The following is a 25,785-nucleotide window of genomic DNA, read 5'->3' as shown; positions in this document are numbered from 1 at the left end:
GACAGGGGACAGCAGCCCCTGCCTGCGCCTTCCTGAAAAGCTCACGTTGGACTGGAGAAACAAAACCTGCCAAATGTATACCAGATGCGTCCGGGGCTGATAGTGTGTGCGCTTCCCATACTCTGGCGAGAAATAACAAACTCCTACTGATTAGATTAAAAATCAAAACATGGCATTTCATATTCCTTCTCCTCTTGTCCAACCTCTTAACAGCCACTGCATCCAAATATTGTTTCTCATTAGACATCTTAGGAGGGTGGCGATGCCATGTGCTCTCTTTTCTCCCTCCCTTAATAACCACAAAGCGTCTTGATGGCAGTAAACAGTTTTTTGAGAAAACCTGCAATGCTGACTGAAATTGAACTTGAGAGACGTCATGGAATGCTTCTGGTCAGCAAGAACAACCTCTAAAAGCCTTAAAACGTTTGAAAAATGCACAGGCTGCCCAGAGCATGGTCATGGGGTGTGGCCTGAGGCCGGGGAGGCTTCCAGCCCAGCATTTTGAGTGACTTTTCGCTGGATTGCCACTTGGATAGCTTTCCCTCCCACTAAGGCCCCAAGGACTCAGAAAGCACGGGTGACTAACAGAGACTACCTGTGGGCTAAGGAAATGCCTTTCTCCCTCACCTTTTGTTAGCATTGTGTTAATGCCTGTCCTCTGCAGAGCACCGCACAAGCCTCTCCTTGTTGGGAACACACTGGTCCCTGTGCTTGTTCACCTGGAAGAGCACAGCTGCCTAGACGGCAGCTGCCCACAGAGGTCTCTGAAGATTGCCCTGGCCTTCTCCCCCAACCTGTGGAGGGCAGGGTCTGATTTCCTTTCTCGAATTTCCTCTGTGCTTAAGCGTTAGCTGCCACCATCTATCTTTTCCTCTCCTTTCAGGTATGTTTTCCAGAATGATTGCAGTTGCCTGCCTGGCACTGTGTAAGACTGATTAATGGCTGCTACCCAAAGTTCAGCTTGGTAAAACCAGTCTGGTTAATGAGTAGACAGACAGCCTCCTCCCTCATGTTTTCCCTCCGGTGTTATAAACCAGGGGAATTGGCTCACATTTCCTTCTGTAGCCAATCCAGAGACTTCCAAAGTCTGGCAGCAGACTGGGTGTGGGGTGCTGGGAGCACCCTCCCTCCACAGAGCACTGACCTGTGAGTTGGTCCTGAGGGTAATTAGCATGTTGGCTTTTCTGATGGTTTCCGCTGTTGGTAGCTGGTTGTTTGCTGGTTTTAATGATCCTGTTTGCCTTAGTAAAATCTATTTTGTAATGTTTCCTTCATTGTTAACCCATTTACCTAGGTCTCTCAGAGTCCTTTCATTGGTGTATGTTTTCCATGTAAGCAATTGTTCAAGGACTGAGTCACCGTGCGGTAGCCTGTGGTTGGATGTGGGCTGAGATTATTTAGTGACTAATTTCCAAGGGGAGGAGAAATTGGCTTATCATGGGGAGGACGACTTTTTATCCATGCCTGTGGCGGCTTCTTTCAGAAGACTGAGCAGAACAAGATGGTCCTTACTGGTTGCGAACACTCAAGCTGGGGGACGTTTCTTTGTGCTTTCTTCTCTGAAGAGAAAACTATCTAAAATATTCAAGTGTGGAACTGAGAATTTAGAGGAAACAGCAAACAAAGGAATCGTGTAATTGGGAGCTGAGCCAATGTGATTTCTCACGGCGTTAGTTATACAGGTGATTTCCTTAAGAGAAAGTAAGTGGCTTTAATTCTTTGTGGGTGGGAGTCTCATTAGAATCCTCTTCAGTTTTGTACGGTTACCTCATTGTGTAGTCTGATTGAGTGGGATGTTTACAAATTCTAGACTTGAAAGGGTGGGGTTTGAAATAAAATAAACTGTACATAATATTCCCTTTCTGCAAACAATATATTTTTTAAATACTCCACAAAAGACATGATTACATGAGACAGTTTCCCAGAATGATTTGAAATAAACATTTTTTATGCTAGATTTTTTTCCAGAAATAATTTTAAGATGTTTCTTCCTCTTATCCTACATTCAAGAAACTTCTCAATGAATAATAGTTGCTTTAACTTACGGTATTTGGGGGAAATAAAATATAGATAGGCATATGCTAAGATTTCTAACTCAAGCTTTAGGCAATTCATTTGAAACTGCCCCAGATTTTTTCCGGTCTTTGAAGAAGTTCAGGCCGTAGAGCCTGTTGAGCTGTGAGATGTCAGCTGTGGTCGGGGACAGCAGCCTCAGCCGGGGCCGTGGTGCTGGGCTCTGGAAGAAACTATGCTGTTTACAAGAACTGGGAGGGTTCAGCCCAGAAGCAGCAGTAGTTTGGGCAATAATGGAAAGAGGGAGATTCTGCGCCCAACATAGCCGATGAATGATGGAGAACTGCCTTGTCCATACATTGCCAATGTATCTGATGCACAGGAAGGAACATTTTCTCTGGGCTGACGTGCAGGCAAAGGAATATCATCTGTGTTGTATTCTGGGAAGGTGTTAAAAGAACCTTTACTTTTGTGTGTAGGTCATCTCTTTCCTGATGTAAAATGAAATTCTTTAAAGCTCACATGAAGATATTACTGTTAAAATCTTGTGGGACAAAAGGGTCAATGATAAAACATCCAGATATGTTTAACTTACTAAGAGGAGTGACATGATAGAGGAGTCTAGTGGCATCAGAGAGATTGGTGGGAAAATAAGGGATTCGAGTATACTAAGGTGCATAGCAAGTGTGTGGATATATGTAAGTTTTGCGCATTTATTTTACTTTTAAAGTTTAATATAACTTTCTCCTAAAAGGACTGACTTTGAGTACTAGCGCAGGAAAATCCCAGTATGTGTTTAATGCCATTTTTTTACTCAGTTGCCAAAAAACAGTTAAAAAACAAAGGGAAACTGTGTAGGCGCCTGATTCTAGGAAGAGACCTCCATTGAAAGAACACTAACATAAAAGGCTGGGGGTTTTTTTTAACTATGAATTAGAGCAGGGGTCCCCAACCCCAGGCTGCAGACTGGTCCTGTCCCTGGCCTGTTAGGAACCAGCCTGGAGGAAAGCTCGCTGAGCTCCACCTCCTGACACACACACAACCCCACCCAGCCCCACCTGAGCCCTGTCTCTGTTCTCCCCCACCCCCCATGGAAAATCTGGTCCCTGGTGCCAAAAATATCAGGGGCCACTGAATTGCAGAATCTTAATTATCATACCAGTCTGACAACGAGTATCTCCTGGAATATATAAAGTCCCCTTTTTATTGGAATAGCAAATAGTCTCCATGGGAGATTACACTGACAACTTGAAAAGGATTCTCTCTTCTCATCTCCCCATCCATACCTTCTGCATCATAAGAGCGAGTTACCATTGGTGGATCCATATCCTTTAGTGTGTGAACCCAAGTTACCCATATTTTGGGTTCATTCTAGTTGTAAGTTGAAAACATTTCCCACTACGTAATGGGGACATCATGTCATTCTCTCCATGGGCTCAGTGTAGGGCCAAGGATGAAATTATCAGGGTTCTGTTTAGAACTCAGTCTTGGAAAGTCAGCCGTAACTTGGCGAAGCAATGTAAGAATACTACCAAATGCTTCCAACCATTAAGTCACCTGTGCTGATGGAGACGTTCAACTTTAGATTACCTACCTGTTCTGTTGTAGCTGAATGCTTGTATTCACCTCCACTGTGGCTAGCTCCAGTGGACAATCATTCTTCCAGTGGCCCTGTTGGATGATGGCAACATTATTCTGAAGTGGACAAGGCAGGGGTGATACTCAGCATTACCATCAGGTACATGATACTGATTGATTGCGGCTACTAGGATCCATCCTCTCTGGCTGAGTTCCCATTCTGGTTGGTTGGTACCCCTGTGATTCTGCCTACTGAATGTTCAACATTCTGACTAATCACCCAGTTTCCCAATACAAATACACTGTGTATTAGAGTTATTGTTAATTGTTACATTTCTTTCTGAATTCATCGACGCATAACATCAAGAAATTCTAATGATTTTTGGTATGTTTTATTTTAAAAGTTAGTTGTATAATATACCTCCTAACCATTTTTTGCACTTCACCAAACATGTTTTTAAAATACCTATGGAGAAAAAAAATAATAAAATACCTATGCAAGCACCCTTTTGTTTTCAAAGAAATTTACTCAACTTTTCATGAAACAAAATTAAGTTTACATTTTTCTTTTATTAATATTCTTTATCCTTCTAGATAACTCTATATGCCTCACAATTTTGATGCCTCTTTTTACACTCTTGCCAGAAAATGGGAGGGGGAGAATGTATATTTGATGTGTATTAATTGGGGTCAGGATCTCCCAAATCAAGGTATAATCTGAAGCCAGTCCAGGAGGGAAAAGAACAGGGAATAGTGACTAACTCAGTTCAAATTATTATTCATTTTAAGGGAGCTCTAGACATTTGAAATCCCCTTTAATTTTTTGGAATTAAGAATAATGATAATAGTGCCTACCATTTATTGCACCCGATTCACCTTGAGCACTGTTACACGTTATACACAGTGGCATGTTTGAATCAATATGATAAATTTATCTTTACATTTATTTGGGTCGATTATTGTGTTGTGTGGTCTGATTGCAGGAGGGATTTGGCCAGATACACCCTGCGGGCTGAGCCAAGACCCTCTTGTATTTGATGCTCAGTGAAGGCCTGCTTTGCTCTCCACTGGCCTTTTTTCTTTTTTCCAATTAGTTTAAAGACTTTACATCAACAGCTGTTACAGCTTATTAGTCATCAAAATCATCATTGGACGTGTTATTGTTTCTCGGACATAAAGCAGCTTCAATTTCTGAGTTACTGTCATCAGACTCACCCCAGAAGTCTTTAGACTTTAAGTTGGTAGTTAGTGTCTTTTCATTGAGCCCCGCCTTGTGGAAGATAGAATAGGAAAGGTATTTATAGAGGATCCATGTTGCTCTGCTGCAAAATTTCTGTCACATAACTGCTCCAACCGTTCTGGAACAAGAATTGGGAACATTTTTACACAGTGATAATATCGCACTTCGGGAGTGCCCTTGAGCAACTTGAGTCATGACAAGTCAAGTGAGTTAGCAGAGAGAGGACCGGCTTGGCCTTGTGGAACAGACACACCTGGAGCCCAGCCTTGACCCTCAGCCTCGGTTTGGATCCATGAGGGCTGGGACATGGGAAGAGAGTGCGCAGCATATGGGCAGCTTGAGGGTATCCCATGTTCAGTTTAGAGAGGCAGCCAACTAGCCTACTGTGGTGGGACTGAGTGTGTGTTAAGAGGTGGAGGGAGTGGAAATGAAGTTGTAATTGCAAGTGCCTGAGTACTTTGGTGGGGTTTCCAGAAACAGTCACTGCCCCCACCAATAGGGCTAAGGAACCAGTCCAATAGTGCTCAGATAAGGTAGCCTGAAAGGGCTCCTTGTAGTTGTTATGTACATATTTGCATCTTGCTTGCAGTTTTTATTGGTCATTCCTATTATGAAATCCTCCATTACGTGTAAAACTCCTGGGTCACGGGTTCCACACTGCTGGGTCTTTTCCAAAGACAAAACACGGAAACATGGGAGTCCCACTATTCTTCCCGGCATTATCATCTAAGAGATGTATGCAAGAGCACCCTGTTAAGGGTGGGAACTGAGGGCTCATTAGAGAGCTAGATGCTATATGCTAGAATAATGCCCAGTTTTCAGCACGTGCTTAGTAAATACCCTTTACTAACCAAATGAATTTGTAAGATAAGAAATCAGTATATATTCAGGGCATTCAGCTCTCTTCGTTTTCAACCTTCTTCGGTTGCCTCTGCATTTTCTTCTCTTTCTCCATCACCCACACTATGGGTCTCTCAGCTGCTCCTCTTAGTTCTCATCCATTTGAGCCTGCCTCCCTTCTCCTCATCCCCCTGCCTCACCCACCCCACCCATGTGCGTCCTCCTTGTCTGTCATGTTTCCCAGGAGCCTGGTGGGGAATGTGGGCTCCCATGACAGCACAAATGAACTTAATGGATGGTCTACGGACATACGATCCTGAATGCGCCCGATCTCATATGAACTTATGGGTGGACTTTGGAGGAGCCAGGGCTGTTTGTCCCTTCCCTTATATCCATTTGGAAAATCTCAGTGAGCATCACCCTTGTGGGCTTTGACCAAAACAAAGAGTATCAAACATTCATATCCTGAATTAATTTGTATTTTTTTATTCTGCCCCCTCTAAACACAGCAGTTTGATTGCGAATTAGTATTTCCTTTCCCCATTAAGTCGATTCATTTTTTACTGAAATATAATTGGCATATAACATTGTATTAGTTTCAGACAGACATCGTGATTCTACGTATGAGTATTGAGGAAAGATCACCACAGTAAGTCTAGCTAACATCCATTACCTCATATAGTAACAATTTCACTTTCTTGTACTGAGAACTTTTAAAATCACTCTCTTAGCAGCTTGCAAATGTACAATACAGTATTATCAACTATAGTTGTCATGCTGTACATTACACTGCCATGACTTACTTTGTTATTATAACTGCAAGTTTATATCTTTTGACCACCTTGACCCACTCCTCACTTCCTGCCTCTGGCAACCACCAATCTGCTCTCTGTTGCTATGATTCTCGAGTCATTGATTTTTTATTTTTTTTTATTTTTATTTTTTTTTAGTCATTGTTTCTTCTAAAGGAGAGCTAATGGGAGACCCTGTGGGAGTCCCCGCTCTCCTAAACTGATGGTAATTCCACAGCCCAGAAGTCACTGCTGCCTGAGCAAGAAGTACCAGGCTTATGATGGCTGACCCAAGGAGGCTCCTTGTCACCACATGGCAGCCCCATAGAATGTACCGTTGGGATTCCTTCTCCCTACCATTCCTGGGATTCCCTTCCATCTTCACTCCCTTGCCTCCTGCTGCATCCTTGCCTCCTGGTATTCCCTCCCAGTCTCTCAGAGCCTGGTTTCTCATAGACTCAGTTCATGTAGGGAGATGCTGAATCAGTGAAACTTCCCTTTGGGTTTTCCCCATGCATGTCCTTTCCCTCTCTGGTCACATCCCTTGATTGTACCAGCTCAGAAAGACGGGGAAGATACTTACAAACTCTTTTCTAGGGCTAATACTAGAAAATGTGCCCAGAACAAGTTTTAGAAAAAATAATTTTAGCACTTTTCATACACATTTATTAAGTGTCTCTAAGAAGTTATGACCTCAAAATTTAAACCACTGTACCATTTTTTCCCACAATGTTGAGTTCTATATCAGGTGCATTTGGTTCCTGTGGCTGTGGTAACAAATGACCACAAGTGTAGTGGCTTAAAATACCACAAATGCATTATCTTACAGCTGTGGAGATCAGAAGTCCAGAATGGGTTCCACAGACCAATATCAAGGTGTTGGTAGAGCCACACTTCTTCTGGAGGCTCTAGGGGAGAATCCATTTCCTTGCCCTTTCCAGCTTCTAGACGCTGCCTGCATCCTTGGGCACACAGCCCCTCTTTCCTCTTCTAGTGTCTCTCTGACCCTGTTTCTGTCGTCACGTATCCTTCTGCTTCCCTGTCACGTATAAGGACCCTTGTAATTGCATTAAGCCCACCAAGATAATCCAGGATCGTCTCCTCATCTCAACATTTTTAAAGGGGGGCGTCCGCAAAGTCCCTATGCCATGTAAGGGAGCATAGTTACAGGATCCAGGGATTAGGGTGTGGACGTCTTACAAGGACTGTTATTCAGACTACCACCCCAGGGAAGCCACACTGTCACATTGAGCCTTCTCTAAAAATGTGAATATCAAAGTAGATTTTCTAATTTCTTGTTTTATTTTCAGATGCAGAGAGAAATTGTTTATGCAAGAGGAGATGGCCCTGGTGCCTCTCGCCCTGGATCCACAGCTCACCTGCCCCATGCCATTCCAAATTCTCCACCCTCCACGCCAGTCCCTCATTCCATGCCACCCTCCCCATCCAGAATTCCTTATGGGGGCACCCGCCCCATGCTTGTTCCTGGCAATGCCACCATCCCCAGGGACAGGCTCTCCAGCCTGCCAGTCTCCAGATCCATCTCACCCAGCCCGAGCGCCATTTTGGAAAGAAGAGATGTAAAGCCGGATGAAGACATGAGTAGCAAGAACATTGCGATGTACCGAAATGAGGGTTTCTATGCTGATCCTTATTTGTATCATGAGGGACGGATGAGCATCGCTTCTTCTCATGGTGGACACCCACTGGATGTTCCTGATCACATTATTGCATATCACCGCACAGCAATCCGGTCAGCAAGTGCTTACTGCAACCCTTTGCAAGCGGAAATGCATATGGAGCAGTCATTGTACAGACAGAAATCGAGGAAATACCCAGACAGCCACTTGCCTACACTGGGCTCCAAAACACCCCCGGCCTCTCCTCACCGGGTCAGTGACATGAGAATGGACATGCACGCTCATCATAACACCCACGGGCCCCCTCACACCATGCAGCCAGACCGAGTCTCGCCCAGCCGCCAGCCCTACAAAAAGGAGGCAGGCACCTTGGTGTACATTGAAAAGCCACGGACTCCAGGACTATCGGGCATTGTGGACCTTGGCCCTCCTCTAGTGGAGAAGCAAATGTTTGCATATAGCACAGCTACAATACCCAAAGACAGAGAGACCAGGTAAGGGGGCGAGGGTGGCCGAGGGTGGTGTGTGCCTGGGTGTTGTTGAGCACTGCTCTTCAGAGGTCAAACCAAGAGAACAGGGATCAACTGAGCCCCAACCTTGTGCAGCATGCCTTGCAGATGCTGCAGAGGGTACAGTGAGGATCAAAAGCCATCCCTGTCTGCAATTCCTAAATTGGTGGGGGGTCAAGTGAGGCAGCCCACAGCCATGCTAAAGGAGGGCAAACACGCCAAGAGTGGTCAGTGCGAGCCTCCTGAGCGTGGGTCAAACAGTGTCACCATTACCTACAACTGAATAATTTGAAAGAAAACTGTGATTAGCAGAAATCATTCAGACAAATATATCAAGAGCTTGTAATAATTGATCTGCCACAGAAAACAAGGAGTGAGTGGTTCAAGGTATAGCTGTTTGAAAGGACAATTTGTGTTATTCCTTGTGTGGCGAAATTTTGTTTTTTCATCTGGTTTTGGGAAATGGAAAGAATGTTTTACTGGCTGTCATCTAGAGCGATGAAACATGAATTTGCATAAAAATAGGATGGTTTAAATTTAATACTCATTCCAGAGTGAATGCTGAGATCAGCGAAATTATCTAGTGAATGACACACTGGGCACTTTAATGTCTTCTTTTTTTTTTTAAGATTTTATTTATTTATTTTTAGAGAGAAAGGGAAGGGAGGGAGAAAGACAGGGAGAGAAGCATCAATAAGTGGTTGCCTCTCATGCGCCTCCTACTGGGGACCTGGCCCACAACCCATGCATGTGCCCTGACTGGGAATTGAACCAGCAACCCTCTGGTTCACAGGCCAACACTCAATCTACTGAGCCACACCAGCCAGGGCTTAATTTCTTTTTTAATATATAAATTGTTATAATTTGCCAGCCCATAACCTTCCTGCTGCATCTTAAAAACTCTCCAAAGTTCATGTAGTAATAGAAAAACTAATTTTGATAGAGGGAATTTCTCTTGCCTGAATTGGTTAAAGGAAATCAACATAGTAATTATAATCACAAAAAATCTAATCAAAGAAACTGAGTCCAAAAAAGGTTAAGCCTTTTACTAGTGGTCATACATAAATTCAGAAGTATGAAAAATAAGATCTAGATATTTAATTATTCAGTACCTTATAAGAACCAGTCTTACTTGCTCTTCACTAAAAATGGTAATATCACTTACTGCTATTACATAACCTTATAAAAAGAATGCCAAAATTGTGAATGGAATATGAATTGTCTATCTTACTTTTCACACACAAATCAGAAAGCGCTGTCCTAATTAGCAGAATGTTATCACGGAAAGGCTGCCTCTCCTTATCTGTTCAGTCACAGCAGACAGATTCCCGGGGGATGGAAAGAGAATGAACGTGGAACTTTGGAGATCATTAACGCACTAACAATTTTAATCCTCTTACACACTGGGGGAAAAAATAAAGCAGTGGTGACTGGCTTAATTTTGTAGGACTAAGAAAAATTAAGGATTGGAAAACAATATATATTCCCTCCTTTCCAAAGGCTTTAAGAAGTGAAATTGTAAGAATCCAGGAAAGGGATACTTCTTGTGACCATGGACAGCTGAGAGTGTGGGGTAGATGCTGAGGCCCATTGGAACAGACCAATGTTACAACTAGAGAGAAATCTGCCATAATGTGCTTGAGTCTCAAGCGTGTGCTGCAAAGAAAGGGTTACATTGTCCTCTGCAGCGGGCTGTAAGGGGCTGGTCAGGGAAAATGGGTCACTTAGAGGATTGGACTTAAGAGTCTTAAGAACTTAGTACAGGAAACAATAAAAACTATTTATTTCCAGAATATAGCGTGAAGGCCAGAATCCACCCTCCCCCCCATCCCCACCCACCCCCATGCTGGCTCACCTTGTAGGCTGAAGAGGATTGAGAGCTTGATTCCACTGTGGATCATATTAAGCCATTTTCACGCTGTAGGACATTTTGGACAGTGATGGTGTCTGACTTCTTCCCCAGCGCCTAGCTCAGTGTCATGCGTGCACTTACCATATGTATATGACTTAATGAGCATCAGTGAACCCAGTTTTTTATAGGATTTACTTATGGGAGGGAACAAAGTGAAGAAGCTCTCTGCTGATATGTGGAGTCTTATCTATATTAGATCGAAGTCTTGAAGGGTTTTAGCCTTAAGCAACATCAGTATTCTTTTAGGGTCTCTGCTTCCTCTTTAGGTTTCTGTTTTACGAAAGTTTGGAAAAATTCTGTGGATTTCTGTTAGAAACCCTTTTAAGAAACTCTTAAATTATCTTATTTCTAGAATAATGCATTTTAGAAAAATTGAAAAGATTAATGTTCACCTATAATACACTGTCATTATGACTATCATATTCTGACATGATTATAATTCTGAATATAATTTTACATTTTTGCTTTTTTTTCATTCCCTGAAATGTGAAATAGCAGAGGAAGAATTTTATCTCACATGTCTCACGCAGGTGATTCCTCACCTGTTAACTGGCTTCTCCAGAGGGTCAAATTGGAGTGCTTGTATATACCTGAGCAGGCTAAATTCCTTTCTCTTGTAGGCCTACACACACACACACACACCACACACACACACACACACACACACACACACACACGTATTCAGAGTTCCCATTACTGAAACTCCTAAACATCCTATCCTCATTGACTCAACCCAGACACATGAATAAAGTGTGTATAGAATGATTCTCTGGTAAAAAGAACTTAAGTCTGGAGACTTTGCTACCAGCACTGGCCTATCACCCCATAGTTACCTGCGTAGTCATACTTCTTCTTCCACTGTAATTCTGAATTCTTTCAGAGATTTAGTGACTGGACTGAAATGTAGTACTGCTACGCACTACAGTTATAAGTACTACTACTATTTTAAGAAGAATTACAATTGAGAGCCTTTTATGGGCCAAACACTGTGTTAAACAATTTCCACAAATCATGGGATTTAATCATCATGACTCAGTGAAGTTTATACTATCATCATCCCAATTCCACAAATGCAGAAACTGAGCTCAGAGAGGTTAAGTGACTTGCCCAAGGTCACAAAGCCACTAAATGACATAGAATGTCCAGGTCTATTAAAGAATCCATATCTTTTACCAGTGTGCAATATTCTGCCTGGTGAGTAAGAACTATGAGCCCTACCTCGAGAAGAGAAATGAATTCAGGAGTAAATTCTGAGCATTTCAACAAGAATTTTACCAAAAATGTCTTCAGGACTAGATGCTAACTGACTGCTCCTAAAGGATATTTCCATATTTACAATCATAAACATGGTAGAATTTGCATAATTGTATTGCTAAATATATACATGTCATTTAAAATATAACTGTTCTAGCTAATACATTAACACAATTATGCAGAAATAAGGAAAGACTATAGAGAATATTCTTGGTAGATTTTATTTTCAAAAAATGAATGTGAGTACTGTCAATGAAAATTTTAAAAAACAAGCACATAAAAAATTACTGAAGCACAAAATTATAGTTCATTGTTTCACTTATATTGTGATGTTATTTCAGATATATTTAACCTGTGTAAATATTTTTAAAGAGTCCTCAACCCCTAAACGTCTAACTTCATGAGTATAGGGCCCTTTGAAGTGTCAAACCAATTTCTGTTGCAGTTTCCTGTTGTTAGAAAGCAAATAAATCTGAGAGTACTTTTTACATAAAACTCTGAAGTGAAATTTTACATCTAAGATGTGAAGCTACAAAAACACAGGAGGGAGACTAAGAAATCTGTAGCAATGCTTTCTTTGGGGCATGGCTGGATTCAGATGCTGTTCAGAAGAGCAATTCTATGAAATAGCCCAAATAACTGCAGGATGTTTGAAATCACAGAGAAAAATCCTTTCTTTCCCATCTGTACTCGGGAAACCTCCTAAGGTAGCTGGGGTTTTTTTTGTTTTTGTTTTGTTTTGTTTTTTCGAGGACACATGATTTCATAACAGCTCTATTGACTTGAAAATGAGTTCAAAACAATTTCATCTCGCTTCTCATATTTAGTAATGTGCCTGGATTTAATGAGTTTGGCATCTCTTTTCTTATAAAGATGCTTCCACAAAGTATTGAGTAATGAAAAATTATACATAGAAGATCTTCAAAAAAAGAGTACGTCTAAGAGAACAGGTATGTTGGTAGGGCTCTTCTCCCAAGATGGCCCTGGACTCGGGGGTGGAGCAGTAGAGCACAGCTACTTTGACTTCAGCATAGCAATTCTCATGTCTGAGCATCTAGTAAGAGAAAATGATCTTGAGGGATGAAGTGGCTTTGCTCAGCTGATTTCCCTTCAGCTGGAACTCCCAAGAAGAGTGTGGGTCCCTGTGACTGTCAGGGAGTGCCGAGGGAGATGGTAGGTGACAGATGACTTAGTTCATGAGACTCTGTCTTCCCCTGGTTACAAAATTGCTTCATTAAATAGCCTCATTATTTCTACTCATGGCACATAAAAGAGCCCTTAAGAATTGTAAAATTCTAAGATATTTATGTTATGTTATTTCTGTTTATAGTTTGGATCAAATAATGTACAATATCTTTATTGAAATAACACTCAAAATTCAAGGATGCTCATTTCAAAGTGATTCATAACTCTCAAATGTATAATAGCTTCCTCCTAATGTAATATTTTTTGAAACATGGTACCCTTGGACTAAGATCATTTTTTCACTATTCACCTCCAGTAGCTAAGTTCAACAAACTAGTCAAGAGTGCACAGAGGAACAATTCTTACCCTGTCTGAGCATGTATATCTGGAGAAAGAGAAGCCACATGAGATCCCGCTATGATTTCTAGAGTATCACAGATTTAAAGAACCAGAATCTCTTGTCATGAGCCAATTAGAAAGAAGGAAAAAGAAAAATTCTGTGTACAAGAGGAAGCCTGCATGCTAACTGGTAGCTTGTGACTGTTCTTTAATCATTTTCCATCATTTTCTCATTTTATGAGGATTAAATGGTGCTGTGTTGGTAGCTTTGAGGAGTGTGATACATCCTTTGTTTAGTAGTTGGTTGAGTGAGAGTCCAAATGCAGATTTATGTCATTTAAACATGTTAACAGTGACTCATAGACCTTTGAAGATTTTCTAAACAGTGCTTTATCCTGCTAGAGAGGTGAGTCTGAATGATTCAGATAGAATGGTTGATTTTTTTTTTCCTTTTCCTGCATGTATTGTCAGAAGTGAACCATATCAAGAGATATCCTGAGTAGTTAGATTGATATCTTTCTAAGGCAAGATTTTCTTAACTTGTTCACCATTGATATTTTGGGCCTGATAATTTTGGGGAGGCGGTTCTCTTTTGCATTATGGGATGTTTAACAGCATCTTCAGTCTCTACCCTACTAGATGACAGTAGCAAACTAACCCCCCAACCAACCTTGCCCCAGTCATGACAATCAAAAATGTCTCCAGACATTGTCACATGTTCCCTGGGGCCTAAAATGCCCCTGGTTGAGAAGCACTGCTCTAAAGGAAGTTTGGACTTTTTCTACTTAATGCAGTGGAGAAATGAAAGAATGCCTTGCACTTAAGGAATGTAGATGGTGACATTCATGAAACACAGATCTCAACAATTTTTATAATTCTGTTCTTACCTCTGGGTAAAGCAACTACACTATTGTCCTAACTTGCTGTTGTTACCTTCATTTCATTCAATCTGCTGTCAACCATTTTATTGAGAGGCAGCAACAAGCAGTGTTTGTGAACGTGGATTCCAAAGCCAGATTGCTTGGGTTCTAATCCCAGTCGAATACTTGCTAGCAGTTGGTACCTTTGACACATTACTGAATCTGGCTCTGCCTCCGTTTGCTCATCCATAAAATAAGGATAATAATAACACAACTTCGCCGGGTGGAAGAACACATTACAGTTAAATGCCACGTGCCATGCCTGCCATAACATAAGTGCTCAAAGAGTGCCTACTTTGAGCAAAGCATCCTGCTGACAGAGAGCTGAATAGGCAAAGCTGGCCAGAACAAAGGACTGTTTGTGAATATACCAAGAAGGCCATAAAGCAGGGGAACAGGTTATAGGAAACAGTAAAACTAAGTGTGAACAGACAATGGAATCAGCTGGGCTTCAGGATCCAAATTAGAACGTTTAATATCAAAGCCATGTTTAAATCCATTTCAGAAGAGTAGTCAAGGTTGCACATCTTGGATCCAGGAGCAGCAAAAAAAAAAAAAAAAAAAGCCAGGATTAGGGCATCCTTTTAAAAGGGCACCTGAGCTATATGACTGAGGATAAAGATGTCTAACCAGGTGCAGTTGAGATTATGAGGTTATCTGTCCTGATGCTGAATAGTGCCTGGCTGATTCAGCTTTTGTCTCGATTGCTTTTCCATGTAGCTCTAGTTTTAGACCAATAAATGTTTACTGAGCTTCTCTTATGTGTTTAGCTGTGGTCTAGATGCTTTGCAGAACACAAAGAAACTTCTGTGTGGTCCCCCTACACAAGGAAGATAAACTGTGAAGACTGTCATAAGACATTAAAATTATAATATGAATGTGTAAGCAATGCCACAGTTAAGTACAGGAAGTTTCTGAACTCTGAATGCCCACTAAATAACTGTTTTGCAGGAACAATCACAAGAATAGGATTTCATTCATGGGTGATGCTCAGGGATTCTCTTCTTGTCTCTTTGACAGTGCCAGTGTTTCCTAGTGACACGTGGAGAAGGGAGGAGGCCATGCCAAGTCACTAAGGGGAAAGAATGGCTCTCCCAGAGTCTGGAGCCTCATTCTGGAGGAGATCTGTTCCCAATATCTTCAAGTCAGGCCACATTTTCCTTGAAAACAATGAGGAACAATGATAACTTGAATAATACATTGTAGGCTAAAGAGGCTTCCGTGGACCAGCTGGAAATTCAACCACCATTTATTCCAAGTTCTAAACAATGGAAATACAAGTAAACTTTTAATTATAAGCCTAATTTGGGGACTGCTTATACATAATTAATTCCAAACAAGTGATACAGACAATAATTGCTATGAATTCAGACAAGGGAGCATGTTCCTGAACTTATACTGGTCTGGGAGCCTTCATGGGAATATTAAGATGAACTAGAATGTAAGGGATATTTATAATAGGATAAAAAGATGCCACTTGGAAAATCACACTGATCTTTATCCAAAATTTGTTACATTTCTACGATTATGGTGTCTATAAAGATGACATCTGAATATGATGTTTTGCCAGTCTCAGAAGTCAAGTAAGGGTTAATAAATTAAATTATTACTTCAGTCACAGGAATATAAACTTTATAGTTAAGTAGCATTTGCTAATCATTTCTTAACTGCTGAGTTCAGGCAACAGCTATCTGATAAACATGATGCCTATCTACGTGACAAATTTTGAAGATAGCTCTCTTCTTACTCAAGGAATATTTTATCAAAAATACCAGTGGAGTGACTGTCACAAGGCCAATTACTTACTTACTGTTACCTCAGACCAGTTTCTGAAAAGAAAAGCCATCATCTGTCACTAATTACATGAAATGTAAATATGCCCTTGTATCTCCTTTGAACATTCATGAGATGCTGTCAATCAGTTGCCTTGGGTCTGAAACCAGAAGCTAAGCTTGAGGAACTTAAATACTGTGAGATTCAGATAAGCCCCTTTCCTTGCTGACTGGAATTTCTTTCTTCAAAGAGAAGATGAATAAGTGTTTAGGAGCAGCTTCAGCCTCTTTGAGACTCAGTGCAGACTCCTTGTGGGTTTATCCAGCTTGAAGATGGGGCTCCTCTAAGTAGTCCAACCACCCAATGGCTGGATGATCCTGGACTCTCATGATGTCCACACTACATTTTAGCCTCTTTTATGACCAGTTGTCCTTCTGTCTGGTGAAGACCATGGAGGTTGCAGTTGTTTTGAATTTTGGGCTTTACTTTTTATGAATCAAGTAATTATGATTAAAAAATATAGCCAGGTCTAAGCATGAATTTAAACTTCCAAAAACTGCAGGTCTTAAAAAGTCTGTATTGCCCATGACAGTCTTGTAGGACCAGCCTGCATTGCCAAGAAATACCTCCTCTCCCCCCCTGCCCATCTTCAGAGCTGAAGGGATCTTAGAGAGCACTCTCCTTCCTAATCAGTGACTTTACAGAAGGAGAAACAGGAGACTTCCCAAAGGTCCAGTGACTGGAGCCACTAGTCAAATGGTGTTTTCACTCTCATGCTGTCTCAATATTTTTTTGTCTATTTAATAAAGACAGTGTATCCTAACTCCTCCAACAAGCACAGGTATCTAAGAAGACAAAATTTAAAAACACACAAGAGAAGCCAAGTATAGGAAATATTTTCCTTCTTTTTGCTTAAGAGTCATTATCTTACTTCTTTTGAGTTCATGCTGAGGCTTTACAGATCCGAAGTAGGAGGAGTGGGAGCTTAGTTCCAAGGCTCCTTTCGGACCCCTCAGGAGACCATCTCTCCACAGCTGACACCATGTCTTATTAGAAGGTAAATTATAGGCCCATCTGTGTTCAGGTTGCCAGAACTTGAACAAACAGCTATTCATACTGGTTTGTACCTGCACCAAAAAAATGAGCTGTCACTACCAGAGCATGAATATTAAAAATTACCCTTAGGGGAGAGAAAGAAAATGCAAAGTAAGTGATTTCAGCGAGCAGGGTATAGGTGTGCCTTGGGGAGTGAAGGCTCTCATCCCCCGGGAAGTGGAGGGCCTCACCCAGCTGGTGAATCACTAGGCGGGCAGCTCAGAGCCCTGCACAGAACACTGGGTGTGCACGTGTCTCTGCAGGTAAACAGCTCTGCTTCCTTCGGGAACCCTACCTCCCTAAGCCTCGGAGCCCTTTGCCTGAACAGGACATGACCTCTTAAGGGCCCCGTGCAGTCTTTTTTGAACTGGAAAGTTCTCTCTAAGTAAAAGTCTTAATTGACATAAAATTGTGAAGCTGTAGTCCACTGTACAAAGGAGCAGTAATGTGTTGGCCCTTGGATCTGAGTGACTGTGTGTCCTCGCACCTGACTTGGGTCCCAGCCAGAACAGCCTGCCAGAAAGGGAGTTGTGAAATAGAGTAAAGGCGACCTGGAGTGTTCCCAGGAGCATTCGCTCTGCTGGGCAGGATGCTGTCGGAAAGCCGGAAATCAATGATTGTGCTTGTTGGAAGCACAGGCCTGGGCGTGGCTCAGCTCTGCCCGGATTGACGGGGCTTAAGTGCCTTTTTTTTTTCCTTTCTTTTTTTTTTCCTGCTTCAGTCAAGATCCCTGAATTAGAATAGAAAGAAAACTATGGAGCCTAAATGAGTTCCCTCCAACCAGAAAATTGTGTGATTCTGGAAGGCTAAGTCTGGCAGGGTTTCAGATGTGGTATCTCTGGGTGTTGGGCATTAGTGAATGGACGCCTCTATTTAACAAGGGGTGGGGGCCTTAAAGGCCCTGTTTCCTCTGCAGGCGGAGAGTTCATTCAGCCTGTTATACTCCTGTCACCAGCTCCACTCCACATACACTGACTTCCTGTGTTTGAACTTGGGACTTTCCGACCTCTGGGACTTTGTATTTGTCCTTCTCTTCCAGCTGTCTGTCCACCTGGCTGCCTTCTTGCCAAAGTCAGGGCTTCAGGTAAATGCCATCTGCTCAGGGAGGCCTTTCCCAACCAACCATTGTACACTCACATGTGCACAAACACAAGATGGTATGATTAAATAAATGATATATGTATGTTTCTTTGTAAGTATATATTTTTATATCTACATATACATATTTCTGTATTTAGTTAGCTTGTTGTACTGTTACCCTCACCCCTAAAATGTAAGTTCTGTGAGAGTAAGAAGCCCTTTGTTTAATTCACAGACATAGTCGCAGCATTTACCCCTGTGCCTGGCACACAGCCCGCTCCAGAAAAATATTTGTTGAATGAATGAAGTTGAATGGATGAAAGGGAACCTTGCACATACATTTTCTGGCCCACCCTCGTTTTCCACGTCTCTGTAGGATGACAGCTCTGTGGGACAGGGAAGGCAGTTGTTATCCTAGTTTGACAGTTGAGGAAGCTGAGACTTGGAGACATTAAGTGATTTATGAATGGAGATTTCCTTCTCCCCTTGGATGTCAGTTGGTCAAGTCAAAAGCAGCATGTCTAAAAATGAATGCCTGCCTTCCTATCATGTGTATGACAATTTTATCCATTGCTTAGGCCAAAAGCCTCGGTGTCTTGTTGATTACTGTCTCTCACACTCCACATTTGGGCAACCAGAGATAGTTTTATGTCCAAAGATTCCCTGGCTCCAGCCCTTGCTGTCTACCTCACTCCACTACTCTGGTCCAAGCCACTACTGCTCTCGTCTGATCTGCATCTGTGGCCTCCTACCTGGGCCCCCCACCCTGTCCCTGTCCACCTCTGGAGTCAGAGCACAGATCTAGGTTAATTCCTAGTCCACTGTTTTTGCTTCCATTAAATGTTATTAGTCTAATGCTTCTGCTCTGCCTGGAACTCTCCTTACTTGGAACATGCTACTGTGCTCTCTTCATCTTCCTCTTCTCTCCACTGGCTAAATCCTTCTCTTTGTGGCTTCCCTCACATGCTTCCTCAGAGGGAGTGGCTGTTTCCCAGCTGACCCTTCAGATTCTGCCATCCAGGACCCTTTGACCACTAAGAATACAGGCACCCTGCCGAGTCCAGCCTCCCATGCCACCAAGCTGGGTCATGTGAAGCCTCCTGGGTCAGAAGAAAGACTCTGTCAGTGTTCACCCCCAGGGCTATCACACGCCCCAGCAATTGTTTAGCTGAGGTTCTTTTTTTTTCTTTTTAGATTTTATTTATTTTTTAGAGAGAGGGGAAGGGAGGGAGAAAGAGAGGGAGAGAAACATCAATGTATGAGAGAAACATAGATCAGCTGCCTCTCACCCCCAATCGGGGTCCAGACATGTGCCCTGACCCGGAATCAAACTGGCAACCTTTTGGTTCGCAGGCCGGTGCTTAACCCACTGAGCCACACCAGCCAAGGCCTGCTTATTTCTTTACAGTTGTCATCCATTATGTATCTTCCTGGGCCATAAGTAAAGGGCAGAGCATTCCAGGTGAACATCTTTGGTCTGGCCATTGTCTTTCCTGACTTGGAGAGAACCTGGATGCCTGATGAGAGAATTCCACACTGCTTGAAGTGTTGCCAGGAGGAATGGATGGGGAAAGAAATAGAAGGACACAACGAGGCCCTTTCCTCTCATTTATTTCCATCCTTAGTCAGTCAGAAAACGAAGTCAGCCAGCCCGGGAGCGGCAAGGCTGAGGGAGAGGCCAGCCAGGGGAGAATCCAGTCAGGATGATTGAGAGAGTGTGTGCAGTCCTCCAAGGTGAGGGGCAGGAATATTAAAATGAATTTCCAGACAGCCTTGGTGGCTGAGAATGAAGGAGGTAAGGGTGCACGTAAAGAGCTGATTTGTCTGAAGAAGGGAACCAAAGACAGCTGAAGATTGCTACACCTAAAGAGGATTTTGGAGTTCCTGATCTTGGAGAGGAAAACTATACCAAGGAAGAACTGCCGGCCAGGATATGTCTCTGAAGGAGAGTTCGAGGCGCTATAAGGCCAAACTTTTGGAAGGGTTATCAGCACAAATGTTGAAGCTACAAAGGATAATGCAATGGGGTGTGACAGACAGGAGGCTGTCTTCCCAGCTAATGCCTTTCAAGGATGTGAGGGAATTTTCTAGATGCTGGTAGGGAACTTGTGTGTGTCATTGAGTCAGCTCTGACGCCTGGCCACTCTATGAGTGAGTGATGTCCACAGTGTCCTGCCCTTAGCTGCCCTGCTCAGCTCCTGTAAACACATGCCTGTGGCTTTTATGCAGTCAGTTCATCTCATACTTGGTCTTTCTCCTGTCCGGCGACCTTTCTGTGTGTCCCGGCATTATTGTCTTTTTCAGAGAGCTCTGCCTTCCCATGATATATCTGAGGTAGACAGTTTCAGTTTTGTCATGTTTGCCTCCAGCAATGTTTCAGGCTTAATTTGCTGTAGAACCCACTTGTTTTTGTTTTGTTTTGTTTTGTTTTGTTTTTGAAAAGACTTGTCTTTTAGTGGTTCTGGGTATCTACAGAGCTCTCCTCCAGTTCTGTATTTCAAATGAATCATTTTTTTTTCTGTCAGTCTTCTTCACTGTCCACCTTTTGCATCTATCTATACATAGTAATTGCGAATAAGAGGGCACAGGTGATCTTAGCACTGGTCTCTCATGGCACGGGGGAACTTACAGATGAGTAACTCGGAATTCAGAAGCGGGGCAGATGTTAAGAGACTGGATGGACCATGGAATGGTGTGGCAACGGGGAGAATAAACCATACCCAGTCCTCCTTCTGCATGAACAGTGGGCAGGGGGGGCACGCAGCCACCTCCAAGGTCAGGGTTATAAACAGTATTTCTTAATGACCTTCTGTGTACCCAGTCCTCATCTAAGGACTAAAAATGCAAGAAAAGTGCAAGAAATGGCCGTTACCTTTAGGGCATGCAGAGGTAGGAAGGCAATACTCGTGCACACAAAGCAGGGTAGCCCAGTGCAGCCATCATCAGCTCCCTCAGTGTCTCCTCAGTAAACTTGGGTGTTTCAATGAGAAATTACATTTGTAGGGGTTTTTTGGAATAATGTCTTCAGTTATATAGTTCTTTCACCAATAGGTTAAAGTGAGGCAGAAATAGAAAGTTTGCTGCTCAGAGTCCTATTTGAAGCTTTACCACGAGTTCACATAATTTGAATTCCAGTGTTCTGTTGAACTCATCTGAAAACAGTATCTTTAATTACTTTGGTTTTTTTCCTCATACCAAAGAGACAGGGCATGAGCAAACAAGGGCACAACTTAGCTTTAAGCCTGTTCACTGTTTAGTTCTGGAAAATGCCTTTGGCACTGCCAAGACTTGTGGGTTTTAGTTCACTTAGATTTCTCCTAGAAAAAAAAGAAAGTGACTTTGTGAAAGGAAGGTACTGCTTAAGAATGATACTTTACTCACTGCTGTGTCCACAGCAGCTTGCACCGTGCCTAACACAACTTAAGTGCTCAAAAACATTTGTTGATGACTCGTTGACCATTCATCACTTTCTGGAGGGAGAGAGATGATAGGGAATGAGTAGGGGGTGGGGGGAATCAAAAAGTATTAGAACTAGAAGTGAATTGACAGACCACCTAGAAAGTACTCTCAGAATGCCAGCCATGCCCTGGCCAGTGTGGCTCAGTGGACTGAGCACCGGCCTGCAAACCAAGCGGTTGCCAATTCCCAGTCAGGGCACATGCCTGCCTTGTGGTCCAGGTCCCCAGTGGGGGCGTGTGAGAGGCAACTACACATTGATCTTTCTGTCCCTCTCTTTCTCCTTCCCTTCCCCTCTGTCTAAAAATAAATAAATAAAATCTTTTTGAAAAAAAAAAGAAGAAGAATACCATCCCTGGTTATTATCCTTGTTACTGACCATCCTGCACCAGGGGGTTGCAAAGCTAGTAAGGAAGGTGAGTACCTGGACAGGGGGCCTAACCCATCTTCCTAGCAGCTTAGCTGGCTGGTTTCAGCCAGTTCCCCAACACTTGTTTTGGATATTTAAAAACATAGCCTAAGGGCTTCATTATAGGGGAATTACCAGTCTCATACTTGTTACAGCCTTGACTTGTTTTTTAATAGCCATTAATTTACTCAGATAGGCTATGATAAGGACTTAATTCAGGCTTAATAAGGCCTCGGTCAGAACAAAGACAAGTATAATGTTGAAGGTGAAAACTTGAATCAAAAAAGTTATGTAAATGGAGTTACTGCCAAAAAGTACTCCTGCAAATGCATTTTTTTTCCTTTGCTCTACTCTGAAGGCAGAAGGCAGACTGCAAGCAGTCTAGGTCTTGCTTATCTTCTTCAGACAAACAGGGGCTTGCAGGAAAGCCCATTGTAGCAACAGGAATTCAAATATTAGGATCAGCACTTTACCTGGATTTGGACTTGAATTTTTATTAATGTTATGCTTGGGTCCCAAAAAGATTCATTCATCCCGGCTGACTTATGGCGCTAAATGACTAGTTAACCATACATACTAATCCCTTAAATATGGTTTATGGAATGATAGAAAATGGTTTATGAAATCACTTTTAAAACATCTTTTCAACAGTAATTATACCAGTCCTGTAATACCTTAAACCAAATGATATTGGCAAGAATTAGTTTAAGCATCTTTAATATTCAGATGGTTATTATACAAAATTGTCCCTGTAATAAAATGACAGGGTCGTATATAACTTCTCTTCTTCCACTGCATTTTGCTTTTTTCCCTTTCACGTTAAAATATACTTCATAACATTTCATCATGGGCAAAGGCTGCATAAGTTTCCAGTTGCTGTAATTTAGTTAAACCATAAAATTGTTTCCAGATTACCAACCATGAAATGGAAAGACAATCTTATTTATGAATGTATAAATCAGATAATCTCCCTCAAATGAATCCTGAAACCAGAAACACTTTGATGATTAAATAGGAAGGAAAAAGTTTTCTCATTCCCATGTGTCAAAGAATTGTATTTTTGTAAAGTGGTTTTGGCCAAGACAGCAGAACACACGTGTGTGGTCAGCGTGCTCACTGCCTCTGCCACGTGCAGGACCCACTGTTTCCTGGGCAATGCGAGAGAATTGCTCACTCTTGACTGTCAAGCTCAAGTGTTCTGAACTCTCTGAGTCAAAAGCCTCTGAGAGGTCATGTCTCCTTCCTGGTGGCCCAACCTGTGACATAGCCTGGAGGAGGCCACCCAGGGAGCATTTACTTCCGTCCTCCCAGGTACAAAAAATGGAGAACCACGGGTGTGGATCCCTGGACAGAGTATAGGGTCCTTCCTTCCAAGCATCCTGACTCTCACCCCTGGAAGTTCTGCAGCTGTGTCAGCGTGATCACTGAGGAATAAGGAGAGTGGGCTGTGATTGGAGGGTTGTCTTTCTCTGTACCTTAATGCCATTTCTGGGGAAGCACATCAAAAAGCCAAGTACCCCCTGAGCCAAGGAAAATGCCACCCTATGGACACCCGTGTGGAGATGACCCAGCCTGTGCTGTAACATTGTGCATTTCTAACTCCTGTGATGAATCCGTTACAGATCAGTGTCTTGAATCTGGAACAGTCCAGGTGCTTTGTTTTGGTTTGTAATGCTACAGCTCTCCTTTCTTAGACAAGGTAATGAAAGCTGTTGGCCAGGGAGAGATCAGAAAGAACACTGATTTAGGTTGTGCCTAAAGCCAATGTTGAAATCACCTCTGCCATTTCTCTCATATCAGAGTCTTGTTTACTTTCTAAGGTCATAGAGTTGTCTATTTCTAACATTTTTCAGTGGTACTGTCATCTCTGTGTAGGTAGGTTGCTACCATGCCTTCCTAGCCTACACTCCAGCCTCATGGAACCCAGTAAGTTGCTTGCTTCCTAACCAAAGCAATCTAGTCCCTAAAAATGCCCTGCTGCATTGAAAGGGGGTGGGGGGAGAAGAAGGAGGAGGGGAGGGGGATGAAGAGGAGAAGAGAAGAGAGAAAAGGAGGATGAGGGAAAGGAAGGAAGGGAGGAAGGGAGGAAGGGAGGGAGGGAGGAAGGAAGGAAGGAAGGAAGGAAGGAAGGAAGGAAGGAAGGAAGGAAGGAAGGAAGGAAGGGGAAAGGAAAGGGAGAGGAAAGAAACCTTTGCATTTGTCCAGCATTGGCTAAGAGCAGTAAACTAGTACATCCTGAGGTGGCCCTGAATGCACCTCAACTCTGAGGGCCATGAGTTTATTACTTCCAGCATTATCAAAGGAAGAATGGGGCACTGGACAACTTTCACCTGGTGTACAGCTGGTCTGCAGGGAACTCACTCATTTCCAAGAGCCCATTTGTGTGAGTATGTCTCTCACATGGCAGCAGCACAATTAGCCACCACCCAGTCAATTCTGAGATGCCATAGCGACTTGGGTCTGATGAACTTGGGATAATCCACTGGGTATTTACTAACCTGCTTTCTTTTTCTTTCTTTCTTTTTTTTAAAAGATTTTATTTGTTTATTTTTAGAGAGGGGAAGAGAGGGAGAGAAACATCACTGTGTGGTTGCATTTCGCATACCCCCTGCTGGGGACCTGGCCTGCAACCCAGGCATAATCCCTACACTGGGAATCGAACTGGCAACCCTTTGATTCGCAGACCAGTGCTCAATCCAGTGAGCCACACCAGCTAGAGTTAACCTGCTTTCTTGAGTTGAGTTTCTTACTAATTTTTCTGTTTGGCACATACATGTGACACAGAGAGACCTGAGGCATGGGTGTGACTGCAAATGCTTTGTAGGTCAGGGGGCTAGCATTTACTGCTACACCTGGAAGCACGTGGAAAGTCACTGAATGGCGATAGAAATCTCTCACTGTTTGAGATTTCTTCTTCCCACACTATTGGAGCAAAGAGATCATACTATTCACACTTAAATTGTTTCTTTTCCTTTAGCGGGTGTACAGCCATTAACTATTTAGACTGCATGACTTAGGTCCAAGAAACTCAGTATTGTGACAGAACCATTGTAAACTAAAGCAGGGGCCCCCAACCTGGGGGCCATGGACTGGACCCAGGCAGCAGAGCAGGAGGTGAGTGGCAGGCGAGCATTACTGCCTGAGCTCCACCTGCTGCCCCCCTCTCCCCCCAACTCTCACATCCTCCCTGGCTCCCCACTGCCCCCCATTTCCTCCCTACATCCCCCATCTGTGGAAAAATGGTCTTCCATGAAATCTGTCCCTCGTGCCAAAAAGGTTGGGAACTGCTAAACTAAAGAAAATGCATGGAATTCGGAAGTCAAAAGCTTGTAATTGTGAGACTAAGCTCAATGTTTCATATTCCAAAGGCAAAGCACAAGGCCAAAAAGCTGTGTATGGACAAAATTACCCTTGAAAGTCCTTTTGATTGTCATGAAGTATGAAATACAGATATAGCATCTCTCAGTAAGTCCAACTTAACCAGTTATTGTTTTCTAGGGAAAGTACACACCACCACGATTTCTTTCCATTGGGTACCAGATAAAAGAGTTCGCTTGTCCATAAAGGCCACACTGTATGAACATGCTATTTGTAGCACAGGAATTGCCATTGCTTACACTATGAGAGGTTGGTGGGACTGACCACAGTGAAGAGAGGGGCCTTCTCTGTCACAGCTCATGCTAGGACACCTGCTCATGGGTGCGACGGCAGGCAAGAGACCCGCTCTATTCAAACTGCCCTCCCCGTCTCC

At 42.8% G+C, this 25,785-nt stretch overlaps 1 protein-coding gene across 20 annotated transcripts in view; it reads left to right on the top strand.

Moving 5' to 3' along the window:
* Positions 1–25,785, top strand: part of KIAA1217 (KIAA1217 ortholog) — a 426,467-nt gene that overhangs the window by 350,921 nt on the left and 49,761 nt on the right. For all 20 annotated transcript variants that reach the window (XR_008530796.1, XM_054592699.1, XM_054592708.1 and 17 more), the window contains one exon: positions 7,773–8,596. Coding sequence is in view for 19 of the 20 variants with exons in the window: in XM_054592699.1 (XP_054448674.1) it covers positions 7,773–8,596 (824 nt within the window). In the remaining variant the exon portion in view is untranslated. The remainder of the gene's footprint in view (positions 1–7,772; positions 8,597–25,785) is intronic.

Source organism: Pteronotus mesoamericanus, unplaced genomic scaffold (genome assembly GCF_021234165.1).
Source record: "Pteronotus mesoamericanus isolate MK-2021 breed Mesoamerican mustached bat unplaced genomic scaffold, CSHL_Meso_final contig_130, whole genome shotgun sequence".
NCBI lineage: Eukaryota > Metazoa > Chordata > Mammalia > Chiroptera > Mormoopidae > Pteronotus > Pteronotus mesoamericanus.
This window is presented reverse-complemented; position numbering and strand designations above follow the sequence as displayed.